A 25,000-nucleotide genomic window follows, 5' to 3' on the forward strand; every position below is an offset into this window, starting at 1 on the left:
AAACCTAACAGTACAAAACGATGTGTAGACTTCACTACAACACACAGGGAAATAGAACAGGTGGAGATAAACAATGCTAAACTAGTCAGATAATAATAATGAAGTCTTGGTAAAATATAAACTTACTGTAACTCAGTCACGCACACGGAGGGCCCTCATGGTCTAGCACACAGCGCTACTACTGACGTTGGACGCGCTCAAACAGGAAGTGACATCACTGTGGCTCAGGTGGTAGAGGGTTGTCTTCTGATCGAGGGGTTGGGGGTTCGATCCCAGTACCTGATTATGTGTCGAAGTGTCCTTGGGCAAGACACTGAACCCTAAGTTGCTCCCAGTGGTCGACTAGTGCCTTACATGTCAGTGATTGTGTGAATGAGCTGATATGTAAAGCTTTGAGACTGTTTCCGTGGTGATAAAGCTCTATATAAATAAAGTCCATTTTAACATTTTTTTTTTTTTTACTAAGCAACTTCAAAATAAAGAAACTATCAACACAAAGACTTTCTGACACATTGTGTTCCTAGAGAGCTGCTGTCCCTGATGTTTCACACCATCTCAGGCTGTGTATCTCCATAAATGGACTGTAAAATGAACATGATTTATATAGAGTTTTATCACCACGGAAACAGTCTTTACATATCAGCTCATTCACCCAATCACTCTCACATTCACACACCAGTGGGACAGGACTGACATGCAAGGCACTAGTCGACCATTGGGAGCAACTTAGGGTTCAGTGTCTTGCCCAAGGACACTTCGACACATAGTCAGGTACTGGGATCTAACCCCCAACCTCTCGATCAGAAGACGACCCTCTACCACCTGAGCCACGGTCGCCCTGCTCATGATCTCCAGGACAGCATCTTTCTAGGACCGAGAGCTTCTTCTTCTTCCTCTTCTTCTTCAGGTCTCAGCCTCAGGCACACCGAGCAGCAATGTATGCGCTCCCAGCAGCTTCTGAAGGTAACTCCGCCCCCTAATGGAGGTGCTGAGCTCTGCACCAATCACAGCAGCTCTGTGTCTGTCCACCAATGGCTGAGCAGCTTCCAGCTGCAGCAGTACACTGAGCACTTCCTGAGTGCTGGGTACGACATCCCCACCATCAGCAGGATGAGCCCCAAGGTGAGCCCTGAGAGTGACCACACCCTCTCTGTCCACTAGTGGATGTCACTGGTCATGTGACTTATGTCGTCATTGTTGGTTGTGTGTTTGAGGACCTGATGGAGGTGGGAGTAACGAAACCTGGTCATAGAAAAAAGATCTATCTGGAGATCAATAACCTGGACGTGTCTGAGTGGATCCCAGAGGTCCTCCCGGTACCACCCTTTAGTGACCTTCACACAGTCATTTGACCTTCACACAGTCATTTGACCTTCACACAGTCATGTGACTAACTCTGTCTGTGCGTGTGTGTGTGTGTGTGTGTGTGTGTGTGTAGTCGGACCTCTCTCAATGGCTGGGTGCCGTGGGTCTCCTCCAGTACCACCAAACGTTCTCAGAGAACGGCTACGACTCCATCAGCATCCTGAAAGATCTGAGCTGTGAAGACCTGCAGGAGATGGGCATCACGAGGCTGGGTCAGTGCACATATTTGCACACTGTGTGGCCACGCCCCCTGTCTAATGCTTTTGATCTTTGGCTGCAGGTCACCAGAAGAAGCTGATGTTGGCGGTGAAGAAGCTGATGGATCCAGGAGAAGGTTTTGAACCATCAATGCTGAGCAATGAGAGTCCGTCCCTGAAGACAGAATCATCTAGAGCTTCTAAAGCTCTGCACCCGGTGCTCCAGGACAGCCCGGAGAGCCCGGTTAGAGATAACAACCAAGCTGAGAGCCGGGACCAGAGCAGGTCCAGACTGGTTCCTCTTGGGATGGCCACAGTGTTTAAGTTCCTGACTGTCCCCACTAAACCCAGACTGAGTGAGTCCACCTCCCCGACCCTTCACGGGTTCTCTGATCGCTGCACAACTTGCTGCTCGTTGTCAGATGGAGAACCTGATGAGGAAGAGCCTGAGGATAGCGCTTCGTCCTACGCCATGCTTACCCGTAAGCCGGGCCGTAAACGGGCCGGCTGCTCCCAGCCCGGACATGTGGGGCGGAGTCAGTCGTTCGCTGTACGAGCCCGAAAGAAAGGTCCTCCTCCTCCTCCTCCTCAGAGACTGAGCTCAGTGAGCAGCGGCACCAGGGACGACCTGAGCGACAGTAGCCCGACCGCAACACCCAGCCAGAGGCCAACTGGAGCGCCTGGCTACAGCCCGGGCAGCGTGAAGAACATGGCGGCCTCTCTGGAACAAACCTTGAAAGCATCAGCTCCAGATGTGTCACAGAGGCACGGAGCTCAGAGTGAGTCTGATTCACTGCAAGCTGGAAAACCAGAACTGAAACGTAGTGTGAAGTTGGACTCTGAGGAGGAGGAGCCTAAAGTCCAGAAAGCTGACTTGTCTCCTCAGAGCAGTTCCAATGAGTGCCTCCCCTTCGCTGAGGAGGGGAACCTTACCATTAAACAGAGACCCAAAGCTCCGGCGCTGCCTCGGGCCGAGGCTGTCCTGGAGCTTCCTCATGCCCCCGACTTCACCCTGAAAGAATCGGACACGGCGCGGCGCCACCAAAAGCCAACAGACTCTCCACAGCAGGGCAAGGAGGTCGCTCTGAGGAACAGCTCATCTACAGTCAAACCCCCGCTGTCCCCTAAACCTTCTGCTGTGGCCCCCAAACCGGCCCGCCTCCATCTGCCCTCCCCACAAGGTAAACCTACCCCGCCCCAGTCTGTTTATGGACTTCATCCAATCAGAGCTCAGAATATGATCACATGATCAGACATTCTCCTCCTGGTCGAGACTGAACAATGACAATAATAATAATAATAATAATAATAATAATAATAAAAATAATTATATATATTCCATCCATCCATTTTCAGACCTGCTTTGTCGTTTTTCAGGGTTGGGGGGGTCTGCTGGTGCCTATTTCTAGCTCACACTGGGCGCTAGGTGGGGGTACACCTTGGACAGGGAGCCAGTCCATCACAGGACAACACATTAACTCCAATGGGTAATCTAGAGACTCCAATCAACCTAACAGTCATGTTTTTGGATTGGGGAGGAGCCTGAGTGCCCAGAGAACATGCAAACTCCACACAAAAAGGACCCAAGTGTCCACCCCAGGGCTTAAATCCATGACCTTCTTCTGTGAGGAGGACGTGCTAACCACTACGCCACCGTGCGCCCTAATAATATATAGATAGATATAGAACACAGGTGCTCAAATTCTGTTCATTTTAGGGCCAAAAATTAATCACGATAGAGGGTGATTGGGCCAAAATTTTAAATTCATGTTGCCGTGCTTGAAATTAAATATGTCAATTACATCACTGTGAATAAAATACACTTACAGTAGTTTTGAAATTAAAGAACACGTTTCTTTATTGTGCTTCATAGCTTAAAATGATGAAACATCTAAATTGTCATTTAGATCATGGTTACCAAACTTTTCAGCCCACAACCTTTAAAATACGGGCGACGCCCACTATCACAGGCTGTGACTGAAAACATAATAAAATGTGCTCACAGGACATTTTTCACCTCAAACAAACATGAGCTTAACAGAGAAGAACAGCATGACATCATGAAATGATTTATATGTTTTCAGAACAATTAGTCAAGGTTTAATAGCCACAAATCGTTGCAGTGCGTCAACATTTGAACACTATTGCGCTGCTAAATTATATTATGATAATCACACCTGATGAGACAGAAAATTCATTGTATTTTTTTTTATTGATAGGAACACTCCATACAACTATTACCTTATCAACAATTCACACATTTACCTGTTTATATAAAACATATAAATTAATTACAGTCATAAATGTTACATATGTACATAAAGAAACAAATACTTGGGGTATTTTACTTTAATCAATAGATTTAAGGATTGAAAAATGTCCAAAGTTTCCACTGTTGTTTTGTCTTATATTCCATATAAAGAGGTTTTATATTTAGTCTGTTTTCTTTTTAAAGTGGTGACATTTTTGTGTCTTTAGACTCAATTACATTTATGTCTATAATATGTTCCCTACAATATAAACAGGTTTACAATATAATTATTTTTATAGTTTATGTTTCCACTGTATCCAGATCAACAAGAACTATTGATTAATTTGTCACATGACTTTTCCAGGGTTTGTTTTATTTAGTTTCACATCTACCTGTAGATCTATGTTTTTTACACTGATGACAACTTGTTTGTAGTTTTATTTCAGAAAGTTTCACTTTTACAGTTACAGTTGGAAACCTTTGTTAATGAATATTCTAGTTATATTACAGTAACTAAATTAAACTATATCAACTAAGTGAATGAATAAAAATAACCTGTTAAAGGCTTTTTAAAATGAAAAAATTATCCTGTGAAATCTGTGACGTGTTGATCTGCACAACTCAAAGAATCAGAATCAAAATTAAGAATCAGAATTGTTAAAATCCAAAGGATGCCCAACCCTAGTGACATATGAGAGTGTGGTGACACAGCGCTGCTCAGACCTACTGGATGATGGTCAGTAGATCATCTTCAAATAATGCAGATCAATGGTTGATCAATAGGACGCTCTCTGTCCTAATCTGACTAGTTACAGGTCCTGACAGCGCACCCACATTAAATTAGGGAAAAAAATATCATTAGATATTAGTTGTTTAACGAAAAAATCAAAAAAAAAAGATTTGTTTATTTAGTTTTCTACATTATTTATTGTTTTTGCAGCAGACAGAGAAGTCCATCAAATGTCATTGTGCTCGTGCACACTGACATTTCCACATCAAACGAGCAAAACGCTCAACTTTGGTCCCTGGGCCCCAAATTGCACGGCCCTGATATAGAAACTCAATGTTTATCTTCAGAAATCTGATGAGCTCGTCCAATCACAAGCTGGTGTAATGATGATGGTGATGATGATGTTTCACATGTTAAGTGTCTGATGTCTGATTGGTTCCTGTGTTCTGATCAGGTTCTTCTTCCATTCTGAGCGTCTCTTCTCCATCCTCTCCCAGACTCAGGCCCCCCTCGGCCCCCCTCAGCCCAGCCCTGGCAGGGCGGACTGAGACGGAGGGCGCTCTGGACCTGGTCCAGGTCCAGGTCCAGGTCCAGCAGAGGCTAGATGACACCAGCATGTGTTTGACTGCAGCTCTGAATGCTGTGGAGAGGAAACTGACCCAGGACCTGTGTGAGAGGTGAGGACCATCAGACTCTACTGTTAATGTGAAACTGGGATTATTACTACATAAATAATGAACTTTGTTTCTCTCTCAGCAGAACGAGCTCCGTTAAATCTGCAGGAAACATTCTGGACGACATCGGAAACATGTTTGATGACCTGGCAGATCAATTAGACGCCATGTTGGACTGAACGCCTCAGTCCCTGAACGCCTCAGTCCCTGAACGCATCTGTCCCTGAACGCCTCAGTCCCTGAACGCCTCAGTCCCTGAACGCCTCAGTCCCTGAACGCATCTGTCCCTGAACGCCTCTGTCCCTGAACGCCTCTGTCCCTGAACGCCTCAGTCCCTGAACGCCTCAGTCCCTGAACGCCTCAGTCCCTGAACGCCTCAGTCCCTGAACGCCTCAGTCCCTGAACGCATCTGTCCCTGAACGCCTCTGTCCCTGAACGCATCTGTCCCTGAACGCCTCAGTCCCTGAACGCCTCTGTCCCTGAACGCCTCAGTCCCTGAACGCCTCAGTCCCTGAACGCCTCAGTCCCTGAACGCCTCAGTCCCTGAACGCATCTGTCCCTGAACGCATCTGTCCCTGAACGCATCTGTCCCTGAACGCATCTGTCCCTGAATGCCTCAGTCCCTGAACGCATCTGTCCCTGAACGCCTCAGTCCCTGAACGCCTCAGTCCCTGAACGCATCTGTCCCTGAACGCATCTGTCCCTGAACGCCTCAGTCCCTGACGCATCTGTCCTGAACGCATCTGTCCCTGAACGCCTCAGTCCCTGAACGCATCTGTCCCTGAACGCATCTGTCCCTGAACGCCTCAGTCCCTGAACGCATCAGTCCCTGAACGTCTCAGTCCCTGAACGTCTCTGTCCCTGAACGAAAGTGAAAAACCACTTTGTATACCACCATCACCACGCTGTGACATCATCAATATGCTGCACAGGAAGCAGAGAACGGTTTCACTTCCTGACAAAGTGGGCGTGGCTTGTCATGTGACATCACTTCCTATGATTTCTACTTTATTTATATTATTATTATTTAAGAGTTATTATTCTATAACGATGCATTCACTGACCACATCTCTCCTTCTGTTTTAAGGAATAAAGCCTGTCTGTAAAATCCCAGCACACCTGAATGCATCGTCAAGGCTTTTCACTGTTTATTCTTTGACTTTTTGCTCCTTCACAATAAAATTAAAACTCAGGTGTCTTTTATTGTGGAGGAATGAGCAGGACTGAAAGTAAAGTGAAGTATAATTATTCTCTTAAACTTCACTTTAGTTTGTTTCTCTTCATTTTTATTAAAACTCTTTATAACAGAAAATTACTGATTTATAAATATAATTATATATATATTATATTATATTGTGTGATTGTTTGCTGTCTACAGTGTTATTATTATTATTTTATACTGAAATATCATCAATGTTTATGTTCACAATAAAGACTTTAAATAAAATTCTTCCTGTTTTAATTTAACCTGTTGGTCAGCTGGAACCAGGATCAGGATTAGAACCAGGATCAGGATCAGAACCAGGATCAGGATCAGAACCAGGATCAGGATTAGAACCAGTGTGTATCAGTAAACCTTTAACACTGGTTGAGTTGTGTGTGTGTGTGTGTGTGTGTTCTTTTATTTGACACACATCACAACAAAACTAAACAAGGTTATCTACATAATATCACACAAAAAATAATTTAACTTATATTACTATTTTCACAATATACATTCAATATATATTCTGCACAAGTTTTATATTTACAGTTTATACATTCACATCAAACATATATACATAAGTACACATGAATGTATGACATGAACATAATATTAATATTATAAGTTATATTTCATATTTACAACACGAATTTCATCAATTAAATTTAGAGTGGCAATACATAAATTACTAAAAGCCATTTATTATGTTTATTACGTATTTAATATATTTTATACCAGTGTTTCCCAACCAGGGGTACGCGTACCCCTAGGGGTACGTGAGCACATTGCAGGGGATACGTGGAAAAAATAAGAATTTATTTTCAAGATAATAAAAATTATTCTCAGTCATTTCATAAGTCGGTCAATAAAATGGAACGTGTGCACAATGACATGTTTTTAAAGTTTAAATGTCTGTTTAAAGGAAACATATTCAAAGAAGCTCCTTTTGTGGTAAATGGTCATAAAAGTTATATATAACACAGGCAGGTTAATTATTTGTTTTATATTTGTTTATTTACATAATTTATTTATTCTTATTTTTTCCTAATTTCAACTTTATTATTTTTCTTTAATAACAATATAATCATAATATATTAGTAAAATAATACAAACGTTCACTATAATATTATTTCTTATATTTATCATTTATCAACATCATTTTGTGTTTAATTTGAGTTAAATAAAAAGATATGAATTGTTCAATTTAAGAAGATGAAATAAAAAGTTGCGTTGAATATCCAGTTGTGTTATGTTGTACTTTTAGAGAATCATGAACACGTGTGAGTGAAGTGGCTACTAATAGTTTGACTACACAAGACAAGAAAGGTTGAGAACCAACATAATACTGTCCACCTTGTCTGATCAAAACCTACACACACACACTGTGTGATCAGATACCGCAGCACACCTTCCTCTCCAGCTGCTCACGGTTAGTATAAAGAGGGGGCGGGGCTATGACGCAGCGTGCAGCAGTGTCGGTAAACCACGTGATCAATCAATGTTTTCCGGGACCGCGCCTTGGAACTCACGCACACACTGACACACACACACACTGACACACACTGACAGACAGACCCGACTGAACCGAACCGAACCGGTAAGAGTTGAAACATTCAGAGCTTTTAATGTGAAAGGTTAAAGACTTTAGTGTGAAATTTGGGCTGAAAGTTTGAGACAGACACCGATGACGTGTGTGCGCGTGCGTGTAACTGCGTTTGATTATGTAATATGTTTGGCTTTTATTATGTTCGTTTCCTCCAAAATGATCTAATGAAGTTTATTTAAGTCCAACTCGTTCTAATGTTGGTTATTAATGGATTACAAGTAATGACGTCACTGTAATTGAGTAGCATTCATGGATTCTGGGTTTTTGAGAATAATTCTAAAAAGTCATTTTACTTGAACTTAAGTACGTTTTTAAAGAAGTAAAGTCATTAGTTACATTTCTACATCCAACCATTATTGAGTAAATTATTGTTTTTTTGTTTTAAAACGAATAGACGTGAAACTATAAAAATTGAAATAACCAGGAAACAATCACATCATAGCGATTAATCAGATTAAATTTAATGTACGACATAAAAACATTATTGAATGGAAGTCATTTTCTTTTTCAGAGTTGATAAATATAACAATAATTAGAGCCTGACAATTTATTTATTTTCATTTGAATTCATTGGTGTTATTTTATTTAAAAAGGAATGTTTACTGTATGAAGGGACTCGTACCAAGATTTATTATCAACAATAAACAAAAGTAACTTTTACTTTGAGTACTATTGAAGTGAGCTAATTTATAAATTTATTGAGTATTTTATTAATAACTTGTACCTGTACTTGGGTACAATTTAAATCAAGTAACAGTACTTCTATATATATATATATAATCAGTACTATTTACACCTCTAACTATTAACTCTGAGGGCTGAAGGTTGGTATCGTTGGGTTTATTTTTATTTTTTAAACCAGTTGCTACTTTTTTTTTTTTAAACCTTAAAAACATTTTAGAATCCAAACTAAATAAGTCATTTATTTCCCTCTGAATTGATTAAAGGTTGTGTTCACTTCCTTTACAATCACTGAACTTTAGTGTAGTGAAATGTGTGTGTGTTCCTAGTTGTGTTGGGAACCGTCGTCATGTCCAAGAAGGTTTCTGGTTCTGGTCCCTCAGAGATGGAGGCGTCCATCATCAGGATCCCTCCTCACTTCTATATCCACGTCCTGGACCAGAACACCAACATCGCTCGAGTGGAGATTGGACCGCTCACCTACATCCGCCAAGACAACGAGAGGTTGGCCACACCCACCACATTACTTTACTACTTACTGTATTTGGAAAGTAACTTAACTACACGTTACCCCAAATACTACATGCTACCATCATGGTCTCCACATTGTGTTTTACCAGCAGAGAACATTAACTTTATTAAACCCACAGACTCTGACTGTACCAGTTATAGTTCATGGTTTGGTTCTTTAGTTGGACTTTCTACATTCCACTGCTGTCACAGATGAATGGGAGGTGACAGGGTGAGGCTAACAGGGAGTGGCTGGTTGTTATGCTATCTTTGAATGCTAATGCTTGGTGCAGGTTTCTCATCAATCATCCTGAGCTGCTGTATCTGCACTAACTGATTAACGATCAGTCAAGGGCATAACGTTTGTTATATTGGGGGGGTCAAGAATTAATTCCCTCTGGAGGGTGTGGGGGTCCTCCCCCAGAAAAAAATAACAAAATGCAAGCAGTTTTCTGCGTTCTGGTGCATTTTCCCCCAACAACTTAGAATTGTTGATTGAGATTTTGATAACCTCTTAATCAGTGTTGCCAGATCAGATCCACAGTTTCCAGCCCAATCACATCTTGGAACACAAATTGCAAAATGAACCAAGAACCAGATTAGTAATAATGCCAACTGCACGTAAAAAGGTGTACTTTTAAGCCATGTAGGCCTAATAAACTTTGTTTACATCACAAATGACCTGTATGAGCATACACAGATTACTGCATGGGCAAAATGTGCACATGCCAAGGGACGAGAGCCAATGGGGGCCCTTGATGGGGACCATCTCACAAAACGTGTTGCAAAATTCAAGCAGTGCAGATTCACGCAAGTCGTTTGTGCACCTGTAGCGGCAGGTTTGAAAAGTAACAACAAGTCGTGGTTGTAAACGATAATAAAAAGTCTACACATTTGTAAATATTTTTTCTGTGACTTCACATTTAAATCACGCATGTGTGAATATTTTCTTTGGGTTTAAATCTTAAATCTTCAAGTTCACATTTTTTCCACATCATTTGTGACATGAAATTAATTTCACGTATGTGGATTTTTATAAACAAGCTCACATCACATTCTACAAGCTCTCATTTTTCAGCATTACCTTCATACTAGCGCTGAAATCATGATACTTCTGACCCTGATGTGCAGTAACCCTAAGTATGTTGAAGAAGAGTGCCGCGCTCCGCACGTCAGGAAACAGAGAGCTGCGTGTTCCCGCGGTGTCGACGTGATGGGAAAAGTTCCTTGGTGTGCACACACATGGTTTTACACATTACAATTCTGCAGGGCCCGTGGTTATGATGATCTGTTTGTGTATGAAAACTACATGCAAAACAATTTAAAACAAAACAAAATGATGCACATACAGAGCGCCTCCCTGTGGTGCTGAAAGACGCACAACGACCTGATTGAGATTTTGAACAAATATTTTTTAACTCAACGAGCAAATGCCACAGAATAAGTACGCTACAGTTACCAAAATAAGATGAGATGACATAAGAATCATTTTACCGTTACGCAGAATCAGCATCTTTCCATTAACTTGTACAATGTTGAGAACTTGAAGAACTATTTACAGTCAGTGGAAGCCAGGTCAGCTGACTAATACATGATGAATCAAACCTCCCCAACAACTGTCGGGGAGGTTTAACTGACAGACGTCAGTCTGTTTCTGCTCAGGCCAGAGCGCACAGCCATGAAGCTGCAAAGGAGCCATAATCCCTAATCCCATTTCTTCCTGTAAGATTTATTGTATTTTCTCCATTTTGACATGATGCTAACTTAGCTAGGTCACCCACTTCAAACTACAGAGCATTTTCTGTCTGCTGAACTGACGTCATGGAAAACCGCCCCAATTTGGCAACACTGCTCTTAATTTGAGCAGCAGCAGCTGCAGCAAACGTGGGGATGGAAGTTACCAAGTGTGCAGCTGGAAAGGGGTGTGGCATATAAATGTTACCTATTTTGTCATTACATGGTTGTGAAAGACATCATATGTCAATGTAGGACGTTTTAAATTAAATGTTTTGGAATTCATGTTTGGACAAAAATATTGGGAGGGTTGAATTAGTTAAGTTTGAATATTGGGGGGGTTGTAACCGCTCTATCCCCCCTGTATTTTACACCTATCAGTCATATGTTTAACCTGCTCTAGTCCTTGTATCTATACTGCTTTAAACCAGCGAGGGGCTCATGTTTTTATTCACTGCTAATTAAGTTTTCCACTCCTTAACTTAATCACAAGCTACAAGATTAGTTTCATTGATCAGACCCTTTGATCCAAATTGACGTCCAACACTGTCAGAGTTCAGGAACTGATCAACATCCCAAAGAGATGGACCAGGATTAGAACCAATGACCTCTGATTACAGCTCGCTTCATTAGCATTAAACCACCAGTGGCTTTACCAAAGACCATGTGTAAACGTAGAGGTTAGTCAAATTATTTTACTGGGTTAGCGTCAGTGGCTGTTAAACTAAATGCTTCCTCTGCTGGTAGCAGTCGTTAGCTTTAGTAGCTGATGGTGGCTGAAGTCTGCGTTTACTTATGGACTTCAACCACACTCTGCCTCTGGATTAACCAGAACCACCATTTAGTCTGTGTCACAATAGCCACTACTTTTCCTCTTCCCTCCATTGGTTGACATAGTAACTGGTCTCTCTATCATCCTCTGTGTCTAATGACCTTTGAACTTTGTTCCCAGGGTGCTCTTCCCACCGGTGCGGATGGTTATGGTTCCTCCTCGTCACTACTGCGTTGTGGCTAATCCTGTCGCTCGTGATGACAATGGACAGGCGCTCTTCGACCAATCAGGGCAGGCCAAGCTTCGGCACGCTGACCTGGAGATCCGCCTTGCTCAAGACCCGTTTCCTCTGTTCCCCGGAGAACAGATCCAACAGGTGAACACAGAAACAACCACACACACAAAGAACCACTTCCCGTTTCTTCTGCTAACATGGTATGTTGGCAGGAAGTGACGCCCCTTCAGATTGTGTATCCGGACACAGCTCTGCGTCTTCAGGCACTGCTGGACTTCCAGGAGGAGGGGGGAGAGCGCCGAGTGGCTGGAGACCAGTGGTTGTTTGAAGGTCCAGGTGGGTTTGGTTCTGGTAACTTAAGCTCTAGCTGTACTCTGAGACACGCTGAGCTCTAAAGCACATCAACATCTTCCTCACATAGATCAGTTCTCCGTGTGTTCCTCAGAGTTCTACTGATCATTAGGAATGTTCTCCATTGTTCTGTAAACCTTGTATTCAGGAACCTACATCCCCAGGAAGGAGGTCTCAGTCCTGGAGACCATCAAAGCAACTGTGATCAGAGAGAACCAGGCCATCAGACTGAGAGCCAGGAAGGAGGGGCAGGACCGAGGGGGGGTGCAGAGGGTCACAGGTGTGTGTGTGCGTGTGTGTGCGCGTGCGAGTGCGTGCGTGCATGCGTGTGCGTGCGCACGTGTTTTAACTGTGTGTGTGTGTGTGTCAGGTGAGGAGTGGTTGGTCAGTAAGGTGGGGGCATACCTTCCTGGTGCTCATGAGGAAGTCGTCGACATCGTGAATGCCTTCATCCTGACTGATAAGGTGACTCCGCCCTTTCCTGTTGGTTGACTTCTTGTTTAGTTGTTAACACTGACGGTCACTCCCTGTGCAGAAAGCGCTCCACGTACGTGCCGTGAAGCCTTTCAGAGATGGCGGGGGCAAGGACAGACGAACCGGCGAGGAGTGGCTGGTGACGAAGGCGGACCGGGAAGCTCACATTCCGTCAGTGTCGGAGGAGGTTGTGGGCGTGGTTAATGTGACCACGCTGAGCAGCCGACAGTACTGCGTAATCCTGGACCCGGTCGGAGCAGACGGGAAGCCCCAGCTGGGCCAGAAGAGGGTGGTGAAGGTAACCTGGTCCACAAAGGATCCTCCCCCTCTGATCCAGGGTCAGACTGTCTGGTTTCCATGGATACCGCTACCTGTGATCTAAAGCCTCCTGTGAATGGTCGACTGTAGACATAGAAACAGGTGATGTTGGAGGACCAACGGTGGTTTTCTCTCCTCAGGGCGAGTGCTCCTTCTTCTTGCAGCCTGGAGAGGAGCTGGAGGCCGGGATCCAGGAGGTCTACGTGCTGTCAGAGGAGGAGGGGCTTCTACTCCGAGCTGTGGAAGCCTTCAATGACCCCACTGAGGAGTCAGAGGTCATATCTAGGATCAGTGTCGCACACATAAGGTCGAGGACTGACCAAAGTCTCTCCCCCGTAGGAGGAGTCTGACCAGGACGAGCCTAGGCAGGAACAAGCCAAACGTTCACGTCGCAGTGCGGTCCAGCGACGCCCTGGAGACCGCTGGATGCTGCGAGGGCCAGTTGAGTACGTCCCTCCTGCATCGGTGGAGGTGGTTCTTCGACGTCAGGCTATTCCTCTGGATGAGAACGAGGGCATCTATGTGCGGGACATCAAGACTGGGAAGGTACAAAACTCCAGGTTTATGGGCTTCTTTTAGAAAGTCTGAGGGTTCCTGAGGGTCTCTGAATGTTCCTGGTACCTCTGATGGTTTGTTCTGATGTCTGTTGGATTTGTTATCTCTCTCAGGTGCGAGCAGTGATTGGACACACCTACATGCTCACTCAGGACGAGGAGTTGTGGCAGAAGGAGCTTCCTCCTAACGTGGAGACGCTGCTCACGTCTCGCTCTGACCCTGTGGCTGACAGATCCGACCGAGGACGATCAATTGAGCCGGAGATAAGAGACAAGACCCGAGTGGTGTCCTACAGAGTCCCTCACAATGCTGCAGTGCAGGTCTACGACTACAGGGAGAAGAAGGCTAGGTGAGTGGAAGGTGAGAGGGGGTGTGTGATGGCGTGCAGCGTGGTGAAAGCGTCCTCTGTCCTCAGGGTGGTGTTTGGTCCAGAGATGGTGATGCTTGGACCAGACGAGCAGTTCACGGTTCTTTCTTTATCTGGAAACAAACCAAAGAGGCCCAATGTCATTAAAGCTGTTTGTTTGCTGCTCGGCCCCGACTTCTTCACCGACATCATCACCATCGAGACCGCTGACCATGCCCGCCTTCAGCTGCAGCTGTCCTACAACTGGTAACCTGAAAGACCTGTGTTGTTCATATTATTCTGACGGCATTCAAACCTGAAAAGGCTCTGGGACAAAAGACAGGTTTAACTGATGGTGTGTGAGCTAAACTGGTGATCAGTTTACCTGGTGACACGTCAAAGCTGAAACATCTACGATCACATGCTGTGCAGGAGTTAGTGATTAAAGGTTTGATAAATAAGGTTTGGGATCATATCACACATTTCAACAGAATTATTCCTGTTAAACAATGGTTAGGGGTTAGCACTGTGGCTAAGGGTTAGCACTGTGGCTAAGGGTTAGCACTATGGATGTAACGATTAATCGTAAGGCAGTTAAAAATCGATTCATAGGTATCACGGTTGATATCTATTTTCTGAAAATTGAATCGCAGCACATCCACAAGTGTTGGCGGCGGGCGGAGTCTGCTAATACTTTCTTTCTGGCCGCCTTCTACTCTTAAATATGTTAATAAATGATTCATTACCCCTTTAGCACCGAAAGAATATCTGTAATATTACTTGAATATCTGTAAAAGTCATGTTTTTCTATTAGCTCTGTCTGCTAGCATAGCTTCTCTTCTTCACTGCAAGAATATCTGCATGCCAACCGACCACTGTGTTACCAGCGCCCTCTGCTGGTCCAAACAAATATGACGTAAATCAGTGCAATCACGTTTTTTTTTTTGTTTTTTTTTCAAGTCCAATTGTTAAGGCACAAAATACATTTTCAGTTGCACTTTTAAAAAGAAAAAGAACTATTATGCAGTTTTGCATTGTTTATTATAGAATCAGAATTTAAATTAATAGGCTTCTTCTTCAGAATCAGAATCAGAATCAGCTTTATTGACCAGGTACAGTTTAGAACAATACGAGGAATTTGACTTGGTAGTTGCAGTGAAGAAGACACATCAACACACCGGGGCAGCCTTTTGCGGCGCCCACATATTTAGGTGAAAAAAGGGATCAATAACAGGAGGAGAGGAGGGGTGAGGGGATAAAAAACTGCTAGTTTGAAACTGATTTCCCTAAACAGAGAAAACAGTGTGAAACCAGGAAAAAAACGCCTCTGCAAACATAAATGTAAGCATGACACAGTCAAACAACTCGAGACAAGGCATGTGGGAAGGTTAGGTGGGAGGTTGGCTGGGGGAGGGGGTCAGGTGGGAAGAACAGCAGGATTCCAGCCGTTTTGGGGACATGGGCGTGCTGCCAATGGGCGCTGCAACCACGCCTCCATGCAGCTGTGGATGGGGAGGTGGGGAAAGATGGCCGACGAGGCATTTGAAGTTGAAGACCTGTAGCTGCGTTACTGACAACCAGATGACGTGTGGAAAAGTTCAGCATCAACAGTTCCAGGAGGAATGTAGGGAAGGAGCAGGGGGAGGGAGTGGGGGGTAAGAGCCGCTGTCTGCAGAAGCTTCCTGGTGATAAGAGTTGAGACAACCTTGGCTTTAGCCTTGGCTAGCTGGGGAGCTGAAAGGGAGATAAGCAATGTGATTTGATACAGGCTATGTTAATTTCCAATAGCCTTCTGTCCTGGGTCTCTCTGCTGTAATCCAATGAATGGCCTCGTTTCCACTTCCAAGCCTGGTCTCTAACTTCTCCCAGTTGTTATCCATAACGCGTAGACGATCCAAAAGCAGCTCTTGCTTTTGATATCGATCAACACATGAGTCTGAATGTTCAGAGCTCTGCTACATCCTTCAGAAATCACTGGCAGCTTTTCCAAAACAGTCACCAGCGTAGTACGGACTTTTCGATAGATTAGGAAGCCACCAGTTCCGATCAGCAGCATGCCTACTATCATTATTCCAATCATGTAGATGTCCTCCACGTCTTCCACGGAAAGGATGGACAGACACACAACTCGCCACTTGTTCCAAGGGTCAAGGGTGTATCCAGCCGCAAACGTCCCGCTTGGACATGCGGGTTCACCACCCCCGGTTCTTTTCGTCGAAAAAATCTGATCGATAGCACTGAGAGACCAACTAATTAGTTCCATTATTCCGGTTTTGGATGAGTTACAGAGAGAGGCTCTTGTTAGGCTCACAAGACCTGACAAAGCAGCAGCTGGAGAGATAAGAAAGGAAGGGAGGGAGAAACAGAGAATGCGACTGTCCTCGTCGAGAGAAGCAAGAAGATGTTTCTTCATTTCTATTATTCCTTTATTTATTTCATTCAAGATTTATTTTTAGTTAAATTGCATTGTTTTGAATAGTTTATCAAGGAATTCTTTTGACAATGAAAAATAAAAGGAAAATAATACAATATTTTCTAGTTTTTTTCCCAAAAAAAAAATTGTCTACAGTCCTATTTTGTAAAATAAATCGTGAGAGAATCGTATCGGGAGTTGAGTGAATCGTTACATCCCGAGTTAGCACTGTGGCTAAGGGTTAGCAGTGTGATTCCTTTGGTTGCCAGGTTGAGTGATGATGTCGTTAGTAACTGATCAATGATCTCTGAAGGTTGGATCAATAACACAATAACTGGTCCTTCAGGCACTTTGAGGTGACGTCTCGCTCTGACCCGGCTGAAGCCGCCCTCCTGTTCTCCGTGCCTGACTTCGTGGGCGACGCCTGTAAGGCGTTGGCCTCCAGGATCAGAGGTGCCGTGGCTTCGGTTCAGTTTGACGACTTTCACAAGGTTTGTGTGTGAACTTTACCGTAGTGAATGTCTGTCTGACACCAGCTGAACAATGAGTGACAAAGTGCAAACAGGAGGAGTGTGTTCAAGGTGTGTGTGTCAGGGTGTGTTTCTGCTGACTTAGCAGCAGCTCTTTATATTCAGTCAACGTCTCACTGACAAACACTTCATTCTCTCAAAGGGTTCATTCTGTCACTTGTTCCCACATTTGAATGTGACACATTAGATATTTATTAAATAAATAAGAAGATATATTTGGTCTGTCCCCTGATTAATACCTAATTAAAACCTTCTTGTTTGGCCCCTACTTTAAGTTTTGTACCTGGAAACGTTTCTCGAGCTTTCTTTTTTCACATTAACCCAGAGGTTACCAACTTTTTTTGGGTCGTGACCCCATTTTAATATCACCCAGCGACCCCAGAGACATTGTTTTTCTGCAATTACTTTTTGATCATGTTTATTAAAGTGTTATTAATATTAATACAGAGTAACCAGGATTAGTGACAAATGTGTCACCTTAGATATTTTTATACTGCATTTCATTTGAACTACATTCATGTTTGGGAAAGTTTAGCTAACACACAAAGCAAACATGTATAAAATTAATAGAAGTATAAATATAGAATAAGTAGAATCATGGGGACACTCTAGACACCAGCAAAATTTAGCCTTCAATACATTTTGTTTTTAATAATTTATTTTCTAATTAAGATTTGACATGCAAAAGGAATGTTCCAGCATGTAAATGTGCAAGAGTGCACGTAGTTTATTTCAATCAAAATAATATATTGCCTAAAAAAAGATGTTTTAAACCTTCTGAAGAATTGAGTAAGCAGCAGATTTTCCTGATTCCACCTTTTCTCTCTCTGCTTTATTTTAAATGAAAACATGCTGCTGTGTCTGTGTTTCCCTCCTTGTTACATGCTCTGTTTTTAAGAGGTGTTGATAAGTCCTGATGAATCATTGCTTTAGTGCAAAACTGTGATTAACCACCAGCTTATTTTCACACAGGGCCCTTTATATTCCATTATGAGTAAATAATAATAAAAATGTTTAAAATGCATTTTTGTACATATATAGAACAGGATTCTGAGCCCCCCCCCCCGCAGCCTTGGGCCCTGGGTACTCCATACCCTTTTCCATTTTAATTGAAATCAACAAGATTATTTTAGATATCTACAAATTCAAGATTTTATTTACAAGAAATTCCTAAAAGACAATAACTTTGCAGGAATAGAAATCTTAGAGATATTCTTAAAAGCCTATATAAACAGACCTTATCAAAAAGTAATATTTAAATTATATTTGGCTAATCAAAATTTAAAAACACATCATACGGTGAACATTAAAACAAGGTGTGAAGCAGAGGGCGGGATCACAATAACACTAGAAGAGTGACCAGTTCTCCCACCTGGAGACGATTCAGTTGGAAGAACGTGATTGTTTTTTTTATTCACTCCAGCACAGACCGTTAAATATTCCAATCAGACGGATTGTGTGGAGAGACTAAAGATGTCCCTCTGTGTTGACGTGGTCCTGGAGGCAGTTTTTAAAAGAACTTTGCTTTTTTATTTTAAAATGATGTACCTATGTAATTTAGAACATATCAACTGTGCCAAGAGTGATAAATCCATGTTAAGGGTGTTGTTAGTGACATGTAAGAAGACTTTGACTATAAAATGGCTTAAGAAAGATGCACCAACCATAAATGAGTGGATTAATTTGATCTACAATATATACACAATGGAAAGAATCATATTTAAACTAAGAAATCAGTTTAACATATTTGAGGAGAGTTGGTCAAGATGGTTTATCCATGTGTCAACTTTCAGACCTGACTTTATAGAACATTAAGTTATCCTTAAAAGTATAGTTTCAGACCTGACCAAAAATTGTGTAAAAACAGAGGTTATTAGCCAGTATTTTAAAACCTTTAAATTGGTATTATTTAATACTATTATATATATAATTTTATTTATTTTTATTTTTTTACTTTCTCCACATAAATAAGAGTTCAACATGCAAAATTGTGTATACATATGTGGTTGACGTGAGATGGGTTCTCCCTTTGCCGTGTTGTTCTTGTTCTAAATGTTTTTGTTTCTAAAATTAAACCCAAGAAAAAATTAATTGAAAAAACCCAACAATGAACAAGCATTTAGCGACAGTTCAGCTGTTCTCCACCCATTCATCGTAATTCAGTTGCAACTGATCTTGGGGCTTATGGTTGGATGTGCCGTTGGATGTGCCGTTGGATGTGCCGCTGCCTCTTTGCTACAATGTCTGTTACTGTGTCAGTTTCCTGCATCATTTCTAATAATCTCTGCCATCATATCTTTCTGATGGCCAGCGATTGTGCGGTCGTTGTACAGACGTATGATCACAGTTCTCTTCTCAATATGACAGTGGCGATGGAACACGGCTTCAATGACTGGGACACCTACAGGAACATTTTTCCGCCCCTGTTCGTGTATGTCCCCAATTTCCAGAATTATCTGTTGCTGGTGTGACCCCCGGGTAACCCCAAAAAGAGGGCGAGACACTCCTTCATTCACTCAGTTTTAAACACACTAACGTTGAGTCATTCCAACATTAATAATCATTGATCATTAGAATCGGGTGTTTGCTCTGATTGGTTCTTACTTTAGGTGGACCTTGCCCCCGTCACAGTGACATCACTGTTCACTGCTCCTATTGGATGGCAACAGATCATGAGGTTGTTTTTAAACAAAGGTTTTAATGATACAAACTGATTTATGTCTAAAGTTTCCTTTGATGTGACACAAAGTGCTGAGTCATCATTGTTGACATGCAGAACTCAAACCGGATCATCTGCTCGGCCGTTTTTGGCTTTGATGAGAAGCTGTTGGTTCGTCCCAGTCTTTGCTTCAGTCAGAACAACCTGGTGATCAGCAGCGTTGATATTCAATCTGTGGAGCCGGTCGACCAGCGGACCAGGGACGCCCTGCAGAAGAGTGTTCAGCTGGCCATAGAGATCACCACCAACTCACAGGAGGCTACAGCAAGGTAACACAACTACACACACAGACCCACAACAGAGCAGCACCAACGTGTGTGTGTGTGTGTGTGTGTGTGTGTGTGTGTGTGTGTGTGTGTGTGTGTGTGTGTGTGTGTGTGTGTGTGTGTGTGTGTGTGTGTGTGTGTGTGTGTGTGTGTGTGTGTGTGTGTGTGTGTGTGTGTGTGTGTGTGTGTAGACATGAGGCAGAGCGTCTAGAACAGGAAGCTCGTGGTAAGTTGGAGCGTCAGAGAATCACTGATCAGGCTCAAGCTGAACGAGCTCGGAAAGAATTACTGGAACTGGAAGCTTTGAGGTTAGTAACACATTCAATATTACACATATAATAGTGTGTATTGTTAAAATGTGTGTATTATTGTTATTCATAAGTGCATTGTGTGTATATTGTGTATTATGTATGTGTGTATATTGTGTGTGTCAGTGCTGCGGTGGAGAGTACAGGAGCAGCTAAAGCTGAGGCTCAGTCTAGAGCTGAAGCTGCTCGTATCCAAGGAGAAGCAGCTGTAAATGAAGCTAAACTAAAGGTGGAGGCTCAGAGAATAGAGGCGGTATGACAACACACACACACACACACACACAATAATACACATTATATATATATATATATATATATATATTTTATTGTGTGTGTGTCCAGGAGGCGGAGCTCCAGCGGCTGATGAAGGCCCGTGAGCAGGAGCTGGCCTATAAGAAGGAGATGGACCTCCTGGAGGTGGAGAAGCTGGAGCGCGTGTCTCAGCTGGAGATGGAGCGCACAGTGAAGCTGATCCAGAGTCTTGGTGCTGATACTCTGGCTCAGATGGCTAGAGCTGGACCGGAGCTACAGGTGGGTGTGGTGAGCGCGTTGGTTACAGTGCAGGGTGATGTCCTATTGACTCTCTGTCTCCTCCTACAGGTGAAGATGCTCCAGGCTCTAGGTCTGAAATCTACTCTCATCACTGATGGAACATCTCCCATCAACCTGTTCACCACCGCTGGAGGCCTGCTGGGGGCGCTGCCTGGAGTGGGTCAGTGAGGACCAGGAGAACCACACAGGTGGTCTGGTTCTGGTTTTGGTTCTGTTGGTGTATCCCTTTAAAAGCTCTGCTTTGCACTGTTCTCTGATTGGATGAAGGACTCTTTCTGCTTCTCTCAACATGAAGTTCATGAATAAATAAAATGCTGCTGAAGCTTCTTCACGTTTCTGAGAAACAAAGAATAAACGTGACTACAGCAGGTGTGACATCACCTCCTTTGTTCTCCTCACCTACACTCTCATTTACAGACCACACACACAAACTTAATTAACATTAATTCTTCAGTTTAAGCTAGTGCTGGGACTTTACCTCATGAATTGCGATTAATTAATTACAAGATGAGAACGCAGTTAAATGCATTTGTTTTTACCTCACTCCAAACAGCACGTAATGTTTATTATTTCACAAGTTTGCAGTAGACCCATAACACTGATGCACAGACCACCACACAAGAAACAGGAGAACCAAAAGAGAAGTCATTGCTGTTCTTTATGGGCATTAATTTTAGTATAAATAAAAACACTAGATGGAAAACTAAAGCCTCAGTTAGTGCCTCAGTGCTAAACATGTAGCAGCTAGCTAGCGCCTCAATGCTAAACTATTAGTCATTTGGTCAATGAAACACACAAAATGCTGACACTTTCAAATTTATAGAATTGGAAATTGAAAAATAAATCATTAATAATTATATTATAATTAAAACGATCAAAATATCAATTCACCCTTGGGTTGGCACTGCCTACCCTGCCTGCACGTCACGTCACATGATTGTAATGGACAGTCGACCACTCTGTGGTAGAGGATGTGGGCGGGGCTAGAAGCGCTGCTTCAGATCGCATCATCTGACCCAACTTATCAACTGCTATGTAGAAAGAATTTTTCAAACTAAATTCATCAGCTTCATCAGTTGCTCTAATGAAGATGGCACCAGCGTGTTCCGGTTGCCGTCTGTAGTTCTTTATTGCTGTTTTTTTTTTTTTTTTTGTACCAGAATGTCACTGCATTGCTGGTTTATGACCGTCAGGCACTTATGGACTTAAATCATTCACACGAGGTATGTTTTTATCACAACTTTGAGGACCAAGCATCCAGACTTCCTCCTCACTTGGCCTTGGTTCCTGCTTACCTGCTGCACACACCTGTCCCACGGAGGAAGCGTGCCGAAAGATGGGGTAGACGCGGTGGTTTCCTGGTGAGGATCAAGGCATTTTGGAGGTCCAATCCTTGGACTGCGCCTGGTTTCCAGGAAGCTCACGGACAACAGTGGATCCAGCCTGTGGCTCCCGTGTGTCTGAACGCTGGCCTGCGTCATCTGCTGCTGACAGCACCACTGCACAGACGCCGTTCCCAGCACCACGGCGTGAACCACGGATGCCTTCGGCCGCTGGGTTAGGGTTAGCTCTCCACAGGTTAATGAGGAAGTGACTCTACGCATGTGCTTTCAGAATGCTAGGTTGCTAGCAAACAAAGATCATCTCCTGAGGGACCTCTTTATGTCCCGCGAACTGGATCTGATGGGCCTTTCAGAGACCTGACAGCAGGAGGATGAGTTTGTTCATCTGAATGAGTGCCGGAATACTTTCTCCTGCAGACTAATAGACACGGACACTTTCAACTCCTTCGAGCTCCAGAATTGTACGGTTGGAAACGAACACTCTCTTTACTGTGTTTTAATTTACCAACTGCCTGGTCCTGCTCGTTTATTTCTAGATGAATAAACTGAGTTCATGTCATCTATCGTTAAACTGGAGAGTGTTTTAATTATTGGTGTTTTTAATCTGCATGTTGCTAACTGATAACTCCTCCTGTCCTATGGCAGCTGAGCTGATGTCTCTTATGGACTCTTTTCACTTTGTGCAACATGTGTCAGGTCCAACACACACTAAAGGTCATACTTTAGATTTGGTCTTTTCTTTTGGTTTAGTGATTGACCAACTATGTATTGACAATTTACAAATAAACGACCACTGCTGTATTTTATTCAATCTGTCATTTACATTGACTACTTCCACTGTGAAAAAACAGAGACACATTCTAAATGTGAAAACCAGTGGGTTTTCTGCTTCGTTTGATCTAACTACCTTTTCTAGTTGTGTTGATGTTGACTCTATGTCAAACTTCAATAATCTTTGACTGTTTTGGACACAGTAACACCAGCTAAAAATACTCTACGCCCTTATAAAAAACTGTGTCCATGGATAAATGAAGCTATTTCTAACTACAGGAAAAGTTGCCGGAAGATGGAGCATTTGTGGAAAGCCACAAAATTAGAAGTACATAGACTCCATCTTAAAGACATGATAATGGAGCTAAATGAAATAATAAAACATGCCCGCTCTGCCTATTTCTCAGATTTTGTTTCATGAAATAAGAAAAACCCCAAAGTCTTGTTTGAAACTATTGAAAACCTTGTTACACCCCCGCACCCCCATGTGCCTGTACACACACAGGATGACTGCAATAATTTTTTTTAATTTATTTTTATTTTTTTAAACAAAGTACAAAACATTAGGGCCAGTATCACTCCTCCTTTGGTTAGCTTGTGCACTACAGTAGCCCCTGTGAGCTCATGGTCCTCCTTTACTCCTGTCAGCCTACAGGATTTTCAGGTTTTAGTAGAAAGATCAAACCCTCATCGAGCTCTGTAGACATTGTTCCTACTTCTCTGCTTTTAAATGTTTTTGATGTAATTGGTCCTTGGGTGGTAAATATGATAAACCTCTCACTTCTATCTGGCTCGGTTCCCACATTTTTTGAAAATGCTGTAATAAATTCCATTCTTAGAAAGCATAATCTGCATCATCCCAGGGAGCCTATAAACTACCGGCCCTTATCTAAACTTCCGTTCATTCTTCCGTGATGATGTCACTGACTCTGGTCGTTACATAGTTTGACTTGATCTGATGCTGCCTTTGATACAGTAGATCATAGTATACTGGTTGATCCACTTACATCTGAGATGGTTTTCTGGTGCTGTTCTCCAATGGTTTACCTCTTATATTAATGGAAGAACCTTTAATGTTACTATTAATGATGTAATGTCTAATATGTCCAACCTGTCATGTGGAGTAGCCCAGGGCTCTGTTCTGGTTCCTGTTTAGTTTTTATTGTATCTGATGCCTCTTGGTCGGTTGATCCATGGTTTTAAAAATGTCTAATCATTTTTATGCTGATGATATTCAGCTGTTTTGCTCTTCCAATGATTCTGAGTTTCACTTCTTATCTGAATTCCTAAAATGTGTATCTGCTATCAAAAACTGGTTGACCTTGAATTATCTGCAGATTAATTCTGGCAAAACAGAAACTCTGATCATCTCTCCTGATAAAAAGATCCCTTTAATCCAGAACTCACTTGGTGATCTGGGCTCATCTGTGAAAAACAGTCTTAGAAACTTTGGGGTTGTTTTTGATAAATCAATGTCTTTCTTTGGAGGGTCACTGTCGTCTACTGACTAAAAACTGTTTTTATCATCTGAGAAATATCTCTAAAGTGAGGAATCTGCTGACCTAATCAGATCTGGAAATAATCATCCATGCGTTCATTTTGTCACACATTGATTACTGTAATTCTGTTTTCACCAGTTTTAACAAGTCGACTCTAAAGATACTTCAGATTGTTCAGACGCTGCTGCCAGACTTTTAACTTGTGCTCCCAGAACATCCCACATTACTCACATTATTTCTAGTTTTCATTGGCTTCCTGTTAATTTTCGATATTGAGTTTAAAATCCTAGTCTTGACTTTCCGTGTGATGCATGGTCAGACCCCTCAATACATCACTCGACACATCGACTTGTTGTACCCCTACACTCAGGGTCTCCTCATGACCCCAAAAACTCATTTTAAAACCCAGGGTGACCTAGTGTTCCAAGCAGTAGCTGCCCTCTGGAATACAACTACTACTATTACTATTACAACTATAACTATAACTACTACTACTATTACTATTACAACTATAACTATAACTACTACTACTAGTACTATTACAACTATAACTATAACTACTACTACTAGTACTATTACAACTATAACTATAACTA

General features: G+C 42.6%; 2 protein-coding genes across 5 annotated transcripts in view; both read left to right on the plus strand.

Annotated features, from left to right (window-relative positions):
• The window catches only part of caskin2 (CASK interacting protein 2), a 24,358-nt gene extending 18,606 nt beyond the window's left edge, over positions 1-5,752 (plus strand). Inside the window, exons 15-20 of one of the 4 annotated variants that reach the window (XR_003674703.1) lie at positions 908-1,122; positions 1,215-1,316; positions 1,439-1,577; positions 1,646-2,743; positions 5,041-5,220; positions 5,300-5,752. Coding sequence is in view for 2 of the 4 variants with exons in the window: in XM_028456293.1 (XP_028312094.1) it covers positions 908-1,122; positions 1,215-1,316; positions 1,439-1,577; positions 1,646-2,743; positions 4,998-5,220; positions 5,300-5,396 (1,874 nt within the window). In the remaining 2 variants the exon portion in view is untranslated. Of the gene's footprint in view, positions 1-907; positions 1,123-1,214; positions 1,317-1,438; positions 1,578-1,645; positions 2,744-4,997; positions 5,221-5,299 lie in introns of all 4 variants that reach the window. The other 3 variants (XR_003674704.1, XM_028456293.1, XM_028456294.1) reach the window with 3 other exon arrangements.
• A 2,125-nt stretch (positions 5,753-7,877) lies between these two features.
• On the plus strand, positions 7,878-21,161 carry mvp (major vault protein). The gene is made up of 17 exons (XM_028456295.1): positions 7,878-8,018; positions 9,038-9,212; positions 11,905-12,100; positions 12,172-12,295; positions 12,459-12,590; positions 12,681-12,775; positions 12,846-13,082; positions 13,243-13,377; positions 13,442-13,648; positions 13,771-14,006; positions 14,073-14,270; positions 16,763-16,907; positions 19,723-19,934; positions 20,123-20,239; positions 20,366-20,492; positions 20,582-20,770; positions 20,840-21,161. Exons 2-17 carry the CDS (start codon positions 9,058-9,060, stop codon positions 20,957-20,959), a joined length of 2,625 nt encoding a protein of 874 aa, XP_028312096.1. The 5' UTR covers positions 7,878-8,018; positions 9,038-9,057; the 3' UTR covers positions 20,960-21,161.
• Positions 21,162-25,000: the final 3,839 nt, after the last annotated feature.

The sequence above is a fragment of the Gouania willdenowi genome, chromosome 8 (genome assembly GCF_900634775.1).
Source record: "Gouania willdenowi chromosome 8, fGouWil2.1, whole genome shotgun sequence".
Taxonomy (NCBI): Eukaryota; Metazoa; Chordata; class Actinopteri; order Blenniiformes; family Gobiesocidae; genus Gouania; species Gouania willdenowi.